At 33.7% G+C, this 17583-nt stretch overlaps 1 protein-coding gene across 3 annotated transcripts in view; it reads right to left on the bottom strand.

Moving 5' to 3' along the window:
• The window catches only part of LOC126886906 (venom carboxylesterase-6-like), a 133377-nt gene that overhangs the window by 13872 nt on the left and 101922 nt on the right, over window positions 1-17583 (bottom strand). For 2 of the 3 annotated variants that reach the window (XM_050654055.1, XM_050654056.1), the window contains 2 exons: window positions 10240-10421; window positions 7552-7693 (listed from right to left, as the gene is read on the bottom strand). The exons of the other annotated variant lie outside the window; for it this stretch is intronic. In XM_050654055.1, coding sequence (XP_050510012.1) covers window positions 7552-7693; window positions 10240-10421 — 324 coding nt within the window. The remainder of the gene's footprint in view (window positions 1-7551; window positions 7694-10239; window positions 10422-17583) is intronic. 3 annotated transcript variants of the gene reach the window in all.

The following is a 17583-nucleotide window of genomic DNA, read 5'->3' as shown; positions in this document are numbered from 1 at the left end:
ACACGAGATAGAAAAGAAGTCCGAAAAATCGGAAAAAACACATAACAACGAAGACCACTGAAATAAGGTCAAAACCATTATGCAAGAAACAAGTAATGAATTATAAATTATAAACAATTAATATATGCAAACAACAATGGATGACTGATGAAATATTGTGACTAATGAAAGGCAGACGAATACGAGAACAATAAAAACACTGAAGAATTCAACACAATCAATAATGAGATCAGAAGGGATGCAAAAGAAAAATGGTACAGCAACAAATTTCTTGAAATAGAAGAACTTCTCGAAAATAATCAAACTACTCGACGATAAGGTAGTCCACTGAAATAATACATTTAGGGTTGAATTTCTTAGAGGAGTCAATTTTATTTTTTTAATGTGTACGGAAGTTCAGTATAAGCTTAAGTTCAAGTTTTTAAGGTCGCCAATCTTGTCCCCCGGTCGCCATCTTGGAAAAGGAGGTGCAAAGGGCTTTTGCGCTGTATCTCCTAAATTAGCAACCCTACAGAAAATATAGTTACATATAAAATGTAGCAAATTAAATTTTCTCTAATTTTATATCTATCAGTTTTTATCGTCAAGTGAGCAACAAAAAATGTTATAAACAAAAATAAGAGAACATTTTGTAAGAACTTTCCTGTTGGAGGTTATAACTTTTTTTCAGTTCATTTTACAATAAAATAACATCATAACGATTTTGTAGAGGATTTTTCAACGAACAATTTACATTTACACTATAAAGTTGTTTAATTTTATTTATTTATCCAGGTTTTAGAGCGCTCCAAACTTGACCAGGTTCTCGAATTCTCATAGGAATACGATAAAAACAAAACCGTAGGCTTAGATACTTTTCGATCTATATATTTATTTTTTATAATTTTAATATTCCTATACTATTATTAAGCTATCTTTGACCCTTCTCCCGCCACCTATGAGGTAGTGTATGAAGGCGCGTTTTTTGTGTGGTATCCCCAATAGGCCTAATCCACGAACAATTTCTAGACAAAATAATATTATTTATTATCACATCTTGGAAAAGATCTATCATACTTATTATTTTTTCTTTTTTTTCGATGGTCCATGCTGCGAGTCAAGATCTGAATCAGTATCCGAGGTGAATTTTTGTGGTATAATGAGAGTTAGACTTGGCGTCATTGTCGGTAATTCATCTTCCAATTCATTTTCTTCAATAATTAATATTGATATGTCCACGATGTTGCTTCAACTTTCACCACCACAATGGAGGCACATTGCTGAACATTTGAGGTCTGCTTTTTGGAAACCACATGCACTTCCAATTTCCATTGCATCTGCAAAAGATGAATTTAATAAGCTCAGGGTACTGGAGGCTTGGAAGTTTCGATTGGTATCCAAAATTTTTTATGCTTTTTCCAGCCCCAATCTTCTGGATCACAATGTTTACCGAGCCATGAATGAATCTGGTGATACACTCAGAGTCTTTGGAATCGGGCTGCATCTTGTGTTGGAGGAAGTGAGAAGAAATTTAATACATTTTTGTCACTGTTTTAGCAAATAGTTTGTATCTCAGGGTATTATTTCCGCCATATAAAGAGACGAAAAACGTTTGCCCACAACATTAAGTAAAGATGGCTCAACTTTCCCACTGACAAATTATTTTCCCCAGAGGTTTCTTAAAAATAAAATAACCACCACTCATGATGCGCGCTTACAAAAAAAACACAAAATGCTTATCTAATCACATAAATATAAATTTTACCCACAGGACACTCAAAAGTATTATCTGTAAAACTCAAAATACTTTTCACAATTTTTAATACGACTTCACTTGGCCAAATAAGTAGCACAACTGTAAGAATAAGTTAAGTAGAGGGGAACCGACTGCTGTGCCACTCAGGATAAATTATAATAATAAAACTAATAGCAGGCAGATATTCAGTCCGGTATAGAGGAAGAATGACGTAACTGCAAATTTTCTCAATTCCTGTTTATTGCGAATTAACTTCTAATATATTATGTACAGATGAAATAAAAGCGACCGAACTGTAAAAATGTACTGAGCCACTATAGGGTAGTTGCGTCGTTACTGAAATACGCGCTACGTTAGACCTTGTTTCAGATGCATAATGACGCAACTGTAGATAGGGTTGAAAATGGGGCGATTAAAATACGATAATGAAATTCGAACCAATATGGATGAAAATAAAGGCCATCGTTGTCAAAAAACAAACGCCATACCGATGCTCATGGACGATTACTCTTAATTTAATCTATATTTTAAATATTCAAAAATCGGTTTTTGCTCTTCTGAAGAATTTTGCAATTTGCGGTTGCGTCATTCGTCATCTGGACCGGCGAATTTGTCCTTAAAAAACTTCTTGTGCCTTTTCCATATATGCTTAGGGTTCTAAGATTTATAGTGGAGAGAAAGGTCAAAAATATAATAATAATAGCATAGAAATGTTAAAATCCTAATCAATTGTATGAATAAAAAATATATAGATAGAATAGTAAGCCTAACGTTTTGTTTTTATTGCATCCCTATGAGCATTCGAGAATCTGGTCAAGTTTGGAGCGCTGTAAAACCTAGATAAATAAATAGAATTAAACAACTTTTTAGTGTAAATTGTTTGCTAAAAAACCCTCTACAAAATTGGTAAAATATTATTTTATTGTAAAATGAACTGAAAAAAAGTAATAACCTCCAAAAGGAAACTTGTTAAAAATTTTTTACTTATTTTTGATTATATCTTTTTTATTGGTCACTTGACGATAAAAAGTAATGGAAACAATATTGTAGAAAATTTAATTTGCTATACTTTATGTTGTATTAGATTTTCCGTATGGTTGGTAGTTTACGAGATGTAGTGCGAAACCCCTTTGCCCCCCTTTTAGAAGATGGCGGCCAGGGGACAAGGGTGGAGACCCCAAAAACTTGAACTTAAGCTCCTACTGATCTCCTCTACATAATAAAAAAAATAAAATTGACTCCTCTAACAAATGAAAGGTACGGTCTAAAAAATGTAACATTTTAATGGACTAAGGGTAAACGTTCTGTTATAAGCCTCTTCAATAAAATATACGAAACAGGGCATATACCAACAAACTGGCTACTGTCAACATCTGTAATCATATCGAAAAAAATAAAAAAAATAAACGCCAAAAGGGCAGTGATCATCGCACTATGAGTATGATGTACTGAATATTTTCTTAAGAATACTGCAATCGCGAATTTAAAACAGTTTAGTTTCAGAAACATTCTTGGAACCAGAGAAACACTGTTCACTTTACAGGTAATGGTTCAAAACTGAAGAAATATAGAACAACTCGTATATATGTGTTTTATCGACTTCGAAAAGCCCTTGACTAAGTAAACCATGACAAACTTATAGGTGTCTTGCAACAGGTGGGAATTGATGACCGAAACCTCCGTATTATCAAAAATTTGTATTAACATTAATATGCAACCTACGAATTGGTCAGAATTCTACTTTTTAATATCTACTCCGAATATACTTTTAAATGAGCATTACATGAAGATACAGGCATTAAAAGTAAAGGATTTAATTGAAATACACACACGACACGCTACTTTTAAAAAAGAGACTTATAAACAGGGTAACCGAAGTATGTGATGCAAATGGGCTAAAACTTAATACTTCTAAGACAAAACTTATGGTTTTCTGCACAACGTAGTTACAAACAATGAACATCAGAGCGTATGAAATAAAGTTAGAAAGAATCCACAATATTACCAACGTTAACGATAAGTGGCATAAAAATAAAAAATAAGAACACGTATTGAAAAAGACCGCCCTCTATAAATTAAAAAAAAAATCTAATTAATAGAGATATTACGTTAAACCTTAAATTCATAAAATCAGATTAACCCGGCATTGGTCACTAGGTTGGCTTTTACTTCAGTGGTCGCGCGTGAAATTTTGTCTCACATATCCAACTTTTTCCTTTTTTTACGAAATAAAATTTTCAAAATGATTTTAAACTTAATTAAGTTAATATTAGTTTTACATCATGTAACTGGTAATGTGCTTGTACATTTTAATCCAAAGATGTAAAAGTGATATTAATTTTAATATTTTATTATATGTAAATTTCAAATTTTTTTTACTAGTACAATTATTTTATTCTTCTCCTGCAACAGGGCAAGTTCTAAAATTATCTTTGCACATTTCATATTGCAAATAAAAAATAAAATAATGCTAAATAATATTACACACGGTGGTCGCGCGATGAGGGAATATCTCACTTGAAGTGCACTGACTTAACAATCTGGCCATACTAAGTCAACTGAACCACCCTCTGAGAAGAAGAGTCTATTCGATTTTAGAGGAACTACAGCATGTATAGTTTACCAGGGAAAATGTTCCAAATCGTGCCAAAAGGATTAATCGTGCCTTAATTTTTTTCGAATCCTGAGAAAACTAATAGGTACTTATTTTTGAAAAATTTAAACGCATAATGAAATGTTGCATTATTCCCGAGGGCCAAAAGTCCCTTAAAACTTATATAAACTTAGTTTATTTTAATAAGTTACAGGGGTGACAAAAAATAAAAAATTTAGTGTGATTTTGAATTTCAAATATCTCATTCAAAAGTATCTTTTTGTTCATTCTAAGTGACTTTTGGCCCTCTATAATGATGTAATTTTTCATTCTGCGTTAAAATTTTCCAAAAATACTTATTAGTTTTTCCAGGATTCCAAAAAAAATGAACACCATGTCCGTGGTGGTATTTTCCAAATCGAACATTCGTTATCTTTGTCATACAACGCACTCAGTCGAATATAATATATTGACAAGATTGTGACAATTTTAAATATTTGACACAGCTTCAGGAATATTTTGAGTTGTTTATTAAATAATACTGATAGTGTTTTTGACAAATAAATTATTTTTTTTTGTTAGCATTTATTAACAATCAGAATTACATATTCTATGAGTTAATTTGATAACAAGTACAATAACTTATATCAATGTAGTAGTGTACATTATAATGGCGTTATGAGGTACATCACCCAGCGGTTTCACCTCAATTTCAGCGAAGATCTATGGGCCCATAATCTTACCCAGTAATGGTAATATTAATTGGTTGGGGTGGTCTTCCAATTTCTCGTGGTGTCTTGCCTCTTTCTTGAATTACTGTGCTGACTAACGGGATGTTTAGGTCTGTATGAAGGGTTTGGTTGGAAATATATCACGGGGCATTTGCGATGGTGCGTAGAATTTTTGATTGAGTTCTTTGGATAATTTTTGTGTTTGATTTACTGGCACAACTCCATGGTTCTATACCGTACGTCCATATAGGTTTGATGACTGTTTTATAAATCAGCAGTTTGTTCTCAATTGAGAGTCGAGATTTTCTACCTATAAGCCAATTAATTTCTTTCACTCTCAACTCAATTTGTTTCTTCTTCTTTAAAATGTGTTGTTTCCAGTTTAATTTAGAACCAATATGAAGCCCCAGGTATTTGACGATATTCTATTGTGGTATGTTGACTTAATTAATAAGGCTAATATTTGGGCATTAGTCTTTCCTTAGTGTGAAAGTTATATGTGTTGACTTAGTTTCATTAGCTTTTATCTTCTATTTCTTTAACCACTGTCCAATTTGGTCTAGGTGTTCTTGAAGTTTTAATACTGCAGCTCTTGAATCCTCTTCAGTTGCAAATATTGCTGTGTCATCAGCGAAAGTTCCAATGGTGGTTTGTGGAGAGGTTGGTAAATCGGATGTGTACAGTACATAAACAAGTGGACCCAATATACTACCTTGTGGGACTCCTGATTGAATTTTGATAAGGTTTGATAGTTCATCCTCCACTTAAGTTTCAAATTCTCTGTGATTTAGATATGATTTTAATAAGTCAAAATATTTGTTGGGTACGGATTTTTTGATTTTATAAAGTAATCCTGGGTGCTATACCTTATCAAATGCTTGTCTGATGTCCAGAAAGGCTGCAATACTGTTTATTGTCCAAATCTCTATTAATTACATTTGATATGCGATGGCATTGTTGCACTGTAGAATGACCTTGCCGGAATCCAAATTGGTGTTCTAGGATCCAGTTGTGGAATTCTAGGTCGCTCATAATTCTATTAAGTAACAGCTTTTCAAGAAGTTTTGACATTATTGGCAGTAGACTTATTGGTCGGTATGATGAAACATCCGTTAAAGCTTTACCAGGTTTCGGTATCATAATTACTTGGGCAATTTTCAGTGATATAGGCCAATAATTAAGTTTAAGATTGCATTTAATATGTACAATAACTTCATTATACCTTTTTTAGGAAGTTGTTTTAGCATTGTTTGCTGTTATGATATCAGCGCCTGGTGCCTTCTTTTCATTCAAATGATTAATTTCATCTTTGATCTCCTTCGGTGTAATTAAAGTTAGTCGCTCTCGTTGATTAATTGGTAAGGCTAGTTCCTGCTCTGCTTCTTGTACTTGGTCATTGTCGTGCAGCTTGAAGACTTCAGTTAGATGTTCAGCAAATAAATCAGCTTTTTCTTTGTTGCTTTTTGCCCATGGTCCTGGTGGTATTGAGTTTTTCGGAATTGGAGGTTAGGTACATATTGGTTTATTTTTGTTTTTGATTGGTTTCCAGATAGAAATTAATTTAAGACGTGAAATTAATAAAAATTGTTTATTGTCTATTATTTATGGAACGCCCAAGCAGAGGATACACCAGGGTATATCCTGTGATCCAAGTATTTTGTTGTTAAAGATATTCAAAATTTATATAAGCGTTCCATAATAATAATATATGATTTTAAAAATCACTTTATCATTTTTTTTTTCTGGATCAAGTAGGTATTAGTTTTTATTAAATAGTATTAGTAGTAGGTATTAGTTTTTATTATATAGTATATAAGTTATTGCAATAACTTAGTACAAAGTTAGTGAAACAATAATCCTATAATTTAAGCGATTACATAAGTAACGGTTATTCGAGAACATTCAAAAATTGAAAGAAAATCTCTATAATGCTAATGACAATGTCATTGTCAACTATTAATGTTTACATCTAGTTTCCATACCAGTGATAATTATTTTACTACACGTAATTTGCCGTGTAAAAAAGAAAAAGTAGGGATAGCTCCGTAAAATGTTTGCGCCTACACTCTTAAGTTTACATTAACAGAAATCTGCAAATATAATTTTTACCCGTATATATTCAAGATGTAGTAGAAATAAACAAACCAAGACACGTTAAATGCTACTAGGAGCACTCCCGAATCATAATTTACAATGTATAAACTTTGGAAATCATGATTTGGGATTTACAATGTATATACACTGTAAATTATGATTCGGGAGTGCTCCTAGTAGCATTTAACGTGCCTTGGTTTGTTTATTTCTACTGCATCTTGATTTTAAACTTAGTATAGTAGCTGTAATTCCAATGTACTTGGCTAAACGATCCTAAAAAGGAACAGATTGGCGATTTAAATTTTTTTGTGTTGGTATCATGTGACGTCACTTGCTTCGATGCGGATGATGTGTAACGGTATTTATACTGTACTAACTATATATTATTTTTAACTTACCTCGTTTCATTCCAAAGATAGGAAAAATCGGATCTGCTGGAATATACTTGTCGAAGTAATAATAGACAGGACTATTGGAAGCTTTTGAATGCAATCTAAGTGATGTTTCGGCACCGTTGAAGAACATTCTGTCACCAAATAACTAAAGATAAAATTATAAAAAGTCTATATATATTACTGACCAGACCATTTAGAATAATAAACACCGTAAAAAATCGGCTTTTAAATACTGCACCTATCGATTTGAAACTTTTTGCATTGTGTTCGGAATGACGTCAGGAAATAGTCTACAGTAGAAAAATGGATGGAAATGCATAACTACATTTACGTATAAGTGCATATTATGCATCCAAAATTGCATAAATATTTCAGAATCAGTACTTATATTAAAGGCCAGATTTTGTTACTCGGGGGGTTTTTGTAGTCGCTGAACATGAATACGCCATCATCACCGACACCCGGAGCACCTGGTGCCCAGGGTTACTGCTAGAGCACGTCATCTGGAGTTTCGCGGGTTTTCGGCACTAAATTGATGAAAACAGATTACTCGGGACTTGTTGGGATCGCTAAACATAAACACGTCATCAGAGCCAACCCGGAGCACCTGGTGTCCAGGGTCACAGCTGAGGCACGTCATCTTCTGGAGTTTAGTGCATTTTTAGCACTAAATTATTGCAAACAAATTACCCGCGGGTTATTGGGGTTGATGAATACGAAGATGACATCAAAACCGACCATCGGATCACCCAGTGACCAGGGTGGATATTATGCAAGTCATTTTCTGGAGTTTCGATTCTTTCCGACACCTTCTGACTAAGCCGATCTGTAATATGACTATGGAAACTTTCTTCTACTCTATGTTATCAAACACATCAGTCAAATTGATTTTAAGCCATTAATTTAGCAGCTAGGCGATGATTTGTATGGTCTTTCGTTAGGACAAAGCGGGTTTTTCTTAGAGTTTTAATTTAATGTAAGCATCTGCCAGTTATATTATATACAAAATCGTTTATCAATATTTAGCTACCCATATTCCTTGTTAACACTCGTCTCATAACACACTTTAAATGTACTTTCTCCATCTCTTTTTAAAGTCATGTTCATGAAAAATTAGTACTTTACTATTTTTAGATGAATATGAGTTGAAAATAATAAAATACTAGTTCACGAAAAAGATGTCAAAAAAATGGAAAAGTACGTTAATAGTCTATTAAATGAAGTATTTGACTGAAATTCAGTAAACAAAGTAACAAGTGAAGAAGTGGTCCAAGCACTTCAAAAATAAAGGAAGGAAAATCAGTTTAACCAGATGATATTCCTGGGGAAGTGTGGGGAGCACTAGGAGACACAGGAGCAAGATGGCTAGCAGGCTTATTTAATAGAGCTATAAAAGTTGGACAAGTGCCAGACGAATGGAGAAGCAGTATTTTACCTGTTCACAAAAACAAGAGAGATATACAACAATGCACAAACTACAGGGCCATAAGACTACTTATTCACGCCATAAAAATATGGGAGAAATAATAATTATTGATAAACGGATAAACCGAAATATCCCATAAATTATATCACATATTCTGGGACCAAAAATAGTTCCATTGAACCTAACTTACCTTAGTATGAATGTGCACCTAAAAAAAGTTACAGCCCTTTGAATTTACAAAATAAAAATGGATTTTTTTCAATAGATCGAACACTGTTTGAGGTTTCTTATTGAAAACGGACAAGTGACATTCTTATAATAGGAACATATGAAAAAAAAAATATATTGAAATTTGTGTACCCCATAAAAATTTTATGGGGGTTTTGCTCCCTTAAACCTCCCCAAACTTTTGTGTACGTTCCAAATAAATTATCAGTGTGGCACAGTTAGTTAAACACAATATTTTTAAAACTTTTTTGCCTCTTAGTACTTTTTCGAAAAGTTAGTTTTTTTTGAGATATTTTGAATATTTTGTCAAATTCACCACATATTTTTGTACTGTTAAGTACGATTTTAGAGACTTGGTAATAATATGAAAATTTATTTATAAATTACAGTTTGAGGTATACTTTGAACCATATTATAAAAAAAGCCACATCTCGATAAAAGGTGCCTTATCTGAAAAATACTAGGAGGCAAAAAAGTTTTAAAAACACTGTTTAACTAATGGTACAGCAATAATAGTTTAATTGGAACGTACACAAGCATTTGGAGGGTTTAAAGGCACAAAACCCCCATAAAATTTTTATGTTACCATATTAAAAAAGAAACCACATCTCGATTAAAACTGGTTTATCGAAAAAGTACTAAGAGGCAAGAAAGTTTTAAAAACATTGTGTTTAACTAATGGTACTACAAAGATAATTTAATTGGAACGCACATAAAAGTTTGGGGGGGTTTAAGGGACAAAACCCCCATAAAATTTTTATGGGCTGCACAAATTTTAATATAATTTCTTTTTAGAATGTTCATGACATAAGAATGCCATATGTCCATTTTCATTAAAAAATCTCTAACAGTTTTTGATATATCGGAAAAAATCTATTTTCATTTTGTAATTTCAAAGGGCTGTAACTTTTTTTGTGTGCATATTTGTACTAAGGTAAGTTAGGTTTAATCGAATTATTTTTGGTCCCAGAATATGTGATTTAATTTATGACCTGTATTTTTGTTACACCCTGTATATTATGAAAGTGATTACTTACCCGAACCATAGGATATGGATTGTTTTCTGTGACCGCTTTTTTACCGTAATAATAATTTCTCATTGCTTTCGCCACATTAACTTTATCAGATTCATCGACTGTGTCATATAGATCACACAAATAAACTATTATATCATTCCAATTTTCTTCAAAGACAGACATAACTTGGTTCATTACAAATACTAAAACAGAGGACAATGAATTTTCAACTACATCTTATATTTGTACACTCTTTTTATTGTGTTGCACAAAATACCAATTTTTTGTGTTTTGTTATTTAATATTCTTCTTTGAGCACTGGTTCATTTTGCAATAGGTAGGTTTCTAACCTCGCCTATCAACCCTCCACTTTTATCCGGGCTTGGGACCGGCTGTGATAACTACCAAGCTACTCGATCTACCCGATAGCCATGATAGCCATCCAAAAAAAAAAAAAGAATACACAATGGGCAATCAAGAGATAAAAATACTCTGTTATGCTGATGACACCGTGTTAGTAGCAGAGTGCGCAAACGACCTACAAAGATTATTGCACAAATTCAACACTAACGCAAAAGAAATGAATATAAAAATATCAGTCCAAAAAACAAAAAGCTTAGTGATATCCAAAGAACCAGTAAGATGCAAATTGGTGTTAGACAATCAAATTATGCAACAACTAATGACTTTCAAATCCCTGGGAATTAATCTATCAGCCGACAACAATATCGAAGAAGAGGTAAAAGACCCAATAATTAAAGCCAGCAGAACGGCCGGATGCCTAAACGATACAATTTGAAAAAACAAACACCTAAGAGCGGAAACAAAGGCCCGAATATATAAGACAGTTATTAGATCAGTTATGACTTACACGGTTGAAACATGATCAGATACAAGCATTACACAAAGACATCTGGAGGCCAATGAAATGAAGATCTTAAAAAGGATTGCTGGAAAAGAACTACAGGACATGGTAAGAAGTGAGGAAATCAGACGCATATGTGAGGTAGACAATAAAAATACCTGGGTAAAGAACAGAGAAGAAAAGTGGAATCAACACATAAGCAAGATCTCTGGTCAAGGATAGTAAAAATAGCCAGGGATAAGTCAACGTTAGGCAGAAGAAGTATAGGACGCCCAAAGAAAAGATGGAATGACAATTTAGGGAGAGAATGAAAGGAACCGTTGAAGAAAAAGAGGAAGATAGAAAAACGGGCGTCATAAAATAAAAAGAAGAAGAATATTCTTCTTCTTCTTCTTCACCCTGCTTGCTTCCGTTCCTGGACAAAGGCTTCCTTATGAGTTCATCAGTCTTCTCTGTTTTGTGCTATTTGGTGCCAATTTCTCCCCATTTTTTTTTTGATGTCTCGTCTAGCCATCGTTTGTGTGGTCGTCCTTTACTACGACTGTATTCACGTGGTCTCCAATGTACAATGTTTCTCGTCCACCTGTCGTTGTTTTCCGTACCACATATCGTATCCATATTTGCATCCAAAGTTGAACATAGGCCTCCCCTAATTTCTTCCAGTTTTGTCGATCTTGGGCTTCCTGCAACCAATTCCCAGCAATTCTTTTGACGTCGTCTGTTTATCGTGTAGGTGGTCTACCTCTACTTCTTATGTCTGCTCTTGATCTCCACACTGTAATTTTTTGAGTCCCCCTCCCGTCCTTCATTCTGGATAAATGGCCCGCCCAATTCCACTTCATCTATGCTACTCGCTCTATGACATAAGTGGTAAAATACACCTTACTCCAAATTGAGTTTTTCTAAACATTACTCTTTATTAATTATAACGGAAACATATAGTATATTAATAACAAAAAACATTGGAAACCAGATCTTACAAAGGGGCGGACACGGACCACTTTATGGTAATAGAAAAAATTAGCGCGCTCAGATGAAAAAAAGAAGATATCAAGATAAATGAAACTCAAAAAATGACAGCCCTGGGCACTAAGGCTATCTTCTCCCGGTGAGGGTGGTTATCCCTTATCCGAGGGGTGGAATAATTGATACGCTTACTTATTGAGTTGGTTTATTTACACTCGCATTAGTATAAGCTGGTAGCACCTCACCCAAAGAACATCTCGTGTAGAAAGAGACACTATCTTTAATGTGGAAATATTACGTCTGATCACCAAAACATAATGACGAATGTCTCCTATAGTAATAAAGAATTCCCTTGTTATAGTTTTACTGTTTATATATTTAGAACTGCCTATTCAGCATCGACCATGAAAAGTGTTTATAATTGACTCTGCAATTATTAGTGAATCGTGATCTTGGCTAACAATATTTATATAATCGAATGAAGGTTGTAATGTTGTTTTGATGACATAAATAACTGAAAGTAATTATCGTAGATAATTACAGGGTGTTTTTAAGACATATCTACTGAGTACAGATGAATTCTTGTACACCTTCCCTTTTTAGGAATTTTCCGACTACGGGGAGGGAAATTTGCAAGTCGTACTACCAACCCATACTGTGTTGTAATCAATACAAAAAATTTATTTTATATACAAACTTCCTAAGCCTACGCAAATACATAAATAATATAAAATGTTCGTTTAACAACATTGTTTCGTAACACTTGTCACTCACTGTGTTTTCGGATTGTAAGCATATAATCTATTCTTATGTATTTCCTTGATTTTATTGTTTTCTATTCTGATTTTACAATTAACGTTATTTACTTCTGTTATCGTGAAAGGACCTACATAAAGACTATCAAACTTACCATTCTCTTCCCTTTTTACAAGGACTAGGTTTCCTCTTTTAAAGTGTTGTGGTGTTGCTTTGAGCCTATTCTTTTCTTCTTGCCGCTGTTTTTTGTCTTCATTGCTTCTAGTGAGGTGACCTATCGTGTCTATGTACGCTGTGTCCTCTGGTTTCGAAGAAGTGTCCGATATCACGTCTTCTTTGACAAGTGTTCTATTCGGTTTGTTAATGTGACATTCATGGCATTGTTTAACGTATTTTTTTACGTCTTTTTCTAAATTTTTCCATCTAAATCTTGCTTTTAGCTTCTTTATTAGTCTATTTTTCTTTAAGTGTCCTCCGAACATCGGGTGATTATGGTATTCTTCTATTAATCTGTGTTTTTCTTTGTCATCTTTTATTGTTTCTGGTACTTCACATATGTATATTTCTATATTCTTCAATTTTTTATTTCCTTCTTTAATAAATTCATCAATTGTGCACATTTTAAAAATAATATCATTTACGTATATTTTTACTTTACGTACTGCATTCTCTACCGCCAGCTTATCAAGCTGTACCAACGCTTGGTTTAAATCGAAATGATTCAATCCTGTGGCTATGCTTTTGCTGCATTTTATTTTGTTTTTGGCCCTAATGCTCAGTCTTGGTGAGATTAGTTCTGCTCCAAAGGACAAAATTGGTAGTCTATGCGCCTCTAAATTATTTAGTACCTTCCTTACTGTCTGTTTGGTGGCTTCTGGCTGTAGTGCGAGTTCACTTTCAGCCTTTGTTTGTCTTGCTTCTTTCTCCTTTTCTTTTGCTTGAGCTCTTGTTATAGCTAGTATATGGGCGTTGTCTATGTATAGGTTTTTTAGTTGATGCAATGTTATTCTTGAAAGACTATCTGCGTAGTTACTTTTCCCTGTTATATACTCTATTTCGAAGTCATATTCTTCTAGGTCTAATCTGATCCTCGTGAGTTTTGAGGTTGGTTCTTTCATTGCAAATAGGTGTGTCAAAGGTTTATGGTCTGTTTTTACTTTGAATGTTGGTGCTCCATATAGATAACATTTAAAATAATTAATTCCCCAATGAATCGCTAGTAATTCCTTAACGATTATAGGTTTATTACATTCTCCTTTACTAAAACTTCTTGATGCATATGCTATAGGTAGGTCAATTCCGTTATAATCTTGACTTAGGATTGCTGAACAACTCTCATTGGATGCGTCTGTTGTTAAGATAAACTGTTTGTTGAAATCAGGATATTTTAAAATTGGTGGTTTCGTCAGAGATGCTTTAAGCTTTTTGAATGCTTTTTCACACTCCTCGGTCCACGAAAATTCTACTCCTTTCCTCGATAATTTGTTGAGTGGTATGCATATTTCCGCAAAATTTTTAATAAAACGTCTGTAATAGTTGCAAAATGCTACAAATCTCTTTGTTTCTTCCGCTGTCTGAGGTGTCGGATATTGTTCAATTACTGCATACTTCGCTTTGTCTGGTGATACTCCCTCTTGAGAAAGATCATGTCCTAAATATGTTACTTCCCTTCTAAAGAATTGACATTTTCCTGGGTTAAGTTTCAAATTGAATTTTCGACATGTCTCGAATGTCTTTTTCAGGTTGTCTAAGTGATGCTTTTCGGATATTCCAATTACTACGATATCGTCCATGTAAAGAAATGCTTTGTCTGGTGTTAATCCTGAAAATGCTATTGACATCATTCTTGAAAAGCTATTTGGGCTTACATTTAATCCAAAAGGTAATCTGGTAAATTGAAATGCTCCATTTTCTGTGCTGAACGATGTGTATTTTCTCGATGATTTTTCTAATGGTATCTGGTGAAAGCCTGACATTAAGTCTATAACTGAAAACCATTTTGCTCTTCCTAGTTGATCTAATATCGAATCTATTCTTGGTAATGGAAATTTGTCTGTAACTATCTTCTTGTTCAGTTGTCTAAAATCTATGCATAATCTCCATGCTTTTCCTCCATCTATAGCTTTTTTCGGTACCAGTACTACTGGACTGTTGTACTCGGATATAGATGGTTCTATGATTCCTTGGTCTCTTAGGTTTTGTACTTGTCGATTTAATTCCTCTGTTTGCGCATGAGGTGTCCTATAATTCTTGATATATACCGGAGTTTGGTCTTTAACTCTTAGTTTTTGTTCGTAGAAATTGTTACAGGTTAACATATCATGCCTTAGGGCGAATATGTCCGAATATTCCTCGCATAACGATACTAAGTTGTCTCGTATGTATTCTGGTATGTCTAATTTCAGTGATTCTCGTAATTCTTTTTTTCTGTCTTTGCTGTCGTTGACTAGCCTATATATATTGAATAGTTTAATATCCAACGTCCTGATTGTGCTTGCGTCTACATTTACTGTTTCGTACGTTGTGTTCAAAATTTTGATGTATGGATTATTACTTGAAATAATTGCTCTTGCTATGAATATTCCTGGTTGTATTTCTTGCTGTTCCACTATCCTGTCTTTCTTTAACGTTTGAAAAATTTTTACGATTCTGTAAATTTCACATCTAGGCGGTATTATTATGGTGTCATTGTCTATATTATCCAGAATTTTCGTACTAATGTAACAATCGTTGTCCTCTTTAATGTGCATTTTAAGGTTTGCGTAATCTAGTATACATTGAAAGTTAGAAATAAAGTCTCTCCCAATGATTCCGTCTGTTGGAATTGGAAAGTTAGGTTCTACCAATTGAAAGATGTGTTCGAATCGAGTTCCTTTTACTTCGAGTGTTGTCTCAACTTCTCCCATTGTTTGCAACTCTCCTTTAGTGACTCCTTTTATTTTCGCCTTTGTGTTTGGTTTCACCTGTTCCTTCATAAAATCTTGTGAACATTTTAGTATTGAAATGTCAGCTCCTGTGTCTATGATAAAAGTGCTTGTGTTTTCAAGAATTCCTGTTTTCATTCGTACAAAGTTCGTTAGGTTTAGGTCGAAGTTGTAAATGTTATATTTTATTTCTGCCTGTGTGCTTCCAACTTGTTGTTCATTCAAAACCCCAACTGCTGGTTTTCTTGCTCTTCTTGACTGTCCTCTATTTCTAGTAATCTTACGTTCCTGTTACGTCCGCCTCTCTGGTTTCCTCTGTATGTTTGATTGTTAAATTGTCTGTATCCTCTGTTCGAATAATTTCGTTGATTGTCCGTTGCTTCTCCTTCGTTCCGTTGTCCGAAGTTATTTCTTCTTCCTCTGTCATATTTGTTATGATATCCTCTTCTGTATTGCTGCTGTCCTCTCCTATTCTCGTAGTTTGTCCTATAATTTAAGACTCTTCCTTGTGCATTTTCTTCAGTCGTATCGATCGACAAAAATTTAGATACTACTTCCTGCGGTGATGTAAAGTTACCTGCTTCCAGTATTAGCTTAGCTTTCTCTGAATTAGCGTTTCGTTTCATTGTTGTTACTACAGCTTCGGTCGTATATTTCTTTGCTAAGTCAAGTGGCATTCCTTCCGCTATGTATGCTACTTTTAATTGTTCTGCTAACTCTTCCACTTCAGATGCGTACACTGCTGCATCTCTATGCCCTTGCCTTTTTTTTGCTAATTTGGCTATTAAATTCTTCGGATTATCACCTTTTAATTCTTTCTTTAGTGCTTCAGCTATCCGTGGAATTGTATCTTCTGTGGTTATTAGGTTCCTAGCCTTATTGGTGAGTCGCGTTTTTATTAGCGTTACAGCTGTGTCTTCATGACCTTCTGCCAATTTTCCAAGTAGTTCTAATGCGTCTAAAAATGGTTGTAATTTCCCTGCGCTTCCATCGAACTCGTTGGGCAATATCTTGCTTGCAATATTCAAAAATTCATTGATTGTCAAAGCCATGTTTAATATTGTTATATCTTGTTTTATGTCACCTTTTTTCTCTTTTATTTCGTCGTTAATTATTTCTTCTTCTACTTCCTCGTCGCTTTTTCCTTCTTCTGCTTCCTCGTCGCTTTGTTCCTCTTCAACTTCCTCGTCGATTGGTTGATGTATTGAATTTGGAACCACTGTTCTTACATTTACTGCTTGAAATGAGCGTATAACTTTGTCTCTGATTTTTCCAAAATATTTGTTGCACGATTCCCTTTGTTTGTCCGAAAGTGCTTCCCAGTTTTTCCTAGTCAATTGTGTGAACTTGTTATAAGCTTTAATTAGCTGTGTCGTCACTTCTTCCTTTATGTCCTTAGATTTCGGAACTTTTTTCTTTAAGACTCTTCTGCTTTGCCTGTCTATTTCTTGTGCAATTTTGTGCAAATTCAACTATCTTGACAAAATCTTCCCAAGTAACTTTGTTGCTACTCATTTATACATAATTTTTTTCAGCTTCTGCACTTCTTAGCGAAAATATAAATTCGATAGTCTTACGGTGTATATAGATATGTAGTATATAGATATATAGTAAAAATATAGAGATAAAATAATACGTCAATATATGGTAAAAATATGTAAAGATTGCAGTAGTAATAAAAATTCAAAAATAAATAACGTTATATTAACCCTTGTAAATAAGTAGTTAGAATAATAATTTAAATGTATTATGCATATAGCGTATATTTGTTATATCGTATATTTATTTTGATAGGTATATTTACGATAGCAAATATTAAAATCATAAAATTTTGCAAAAATGTACAAAAAAATC

Source organism: Diabrotica virgifera, chromosome 6 (assembly GCF_917563875.1).
Source record: "Diabrotica virgifera virgifera chromosome 6, PGI_DIABVI_V3a".
NCBI lineage: Eukaryota > Metazoa > Arthropoda > Insecta > Coleoptera > Chrysomelidae > Diabrotica > Diabrotica virgifera.
The sequence above is the reverse complement of the archived record's forward strand: the minus strand, read 5'-3'. Positions and strand labels throughout refer to the sequence as shown.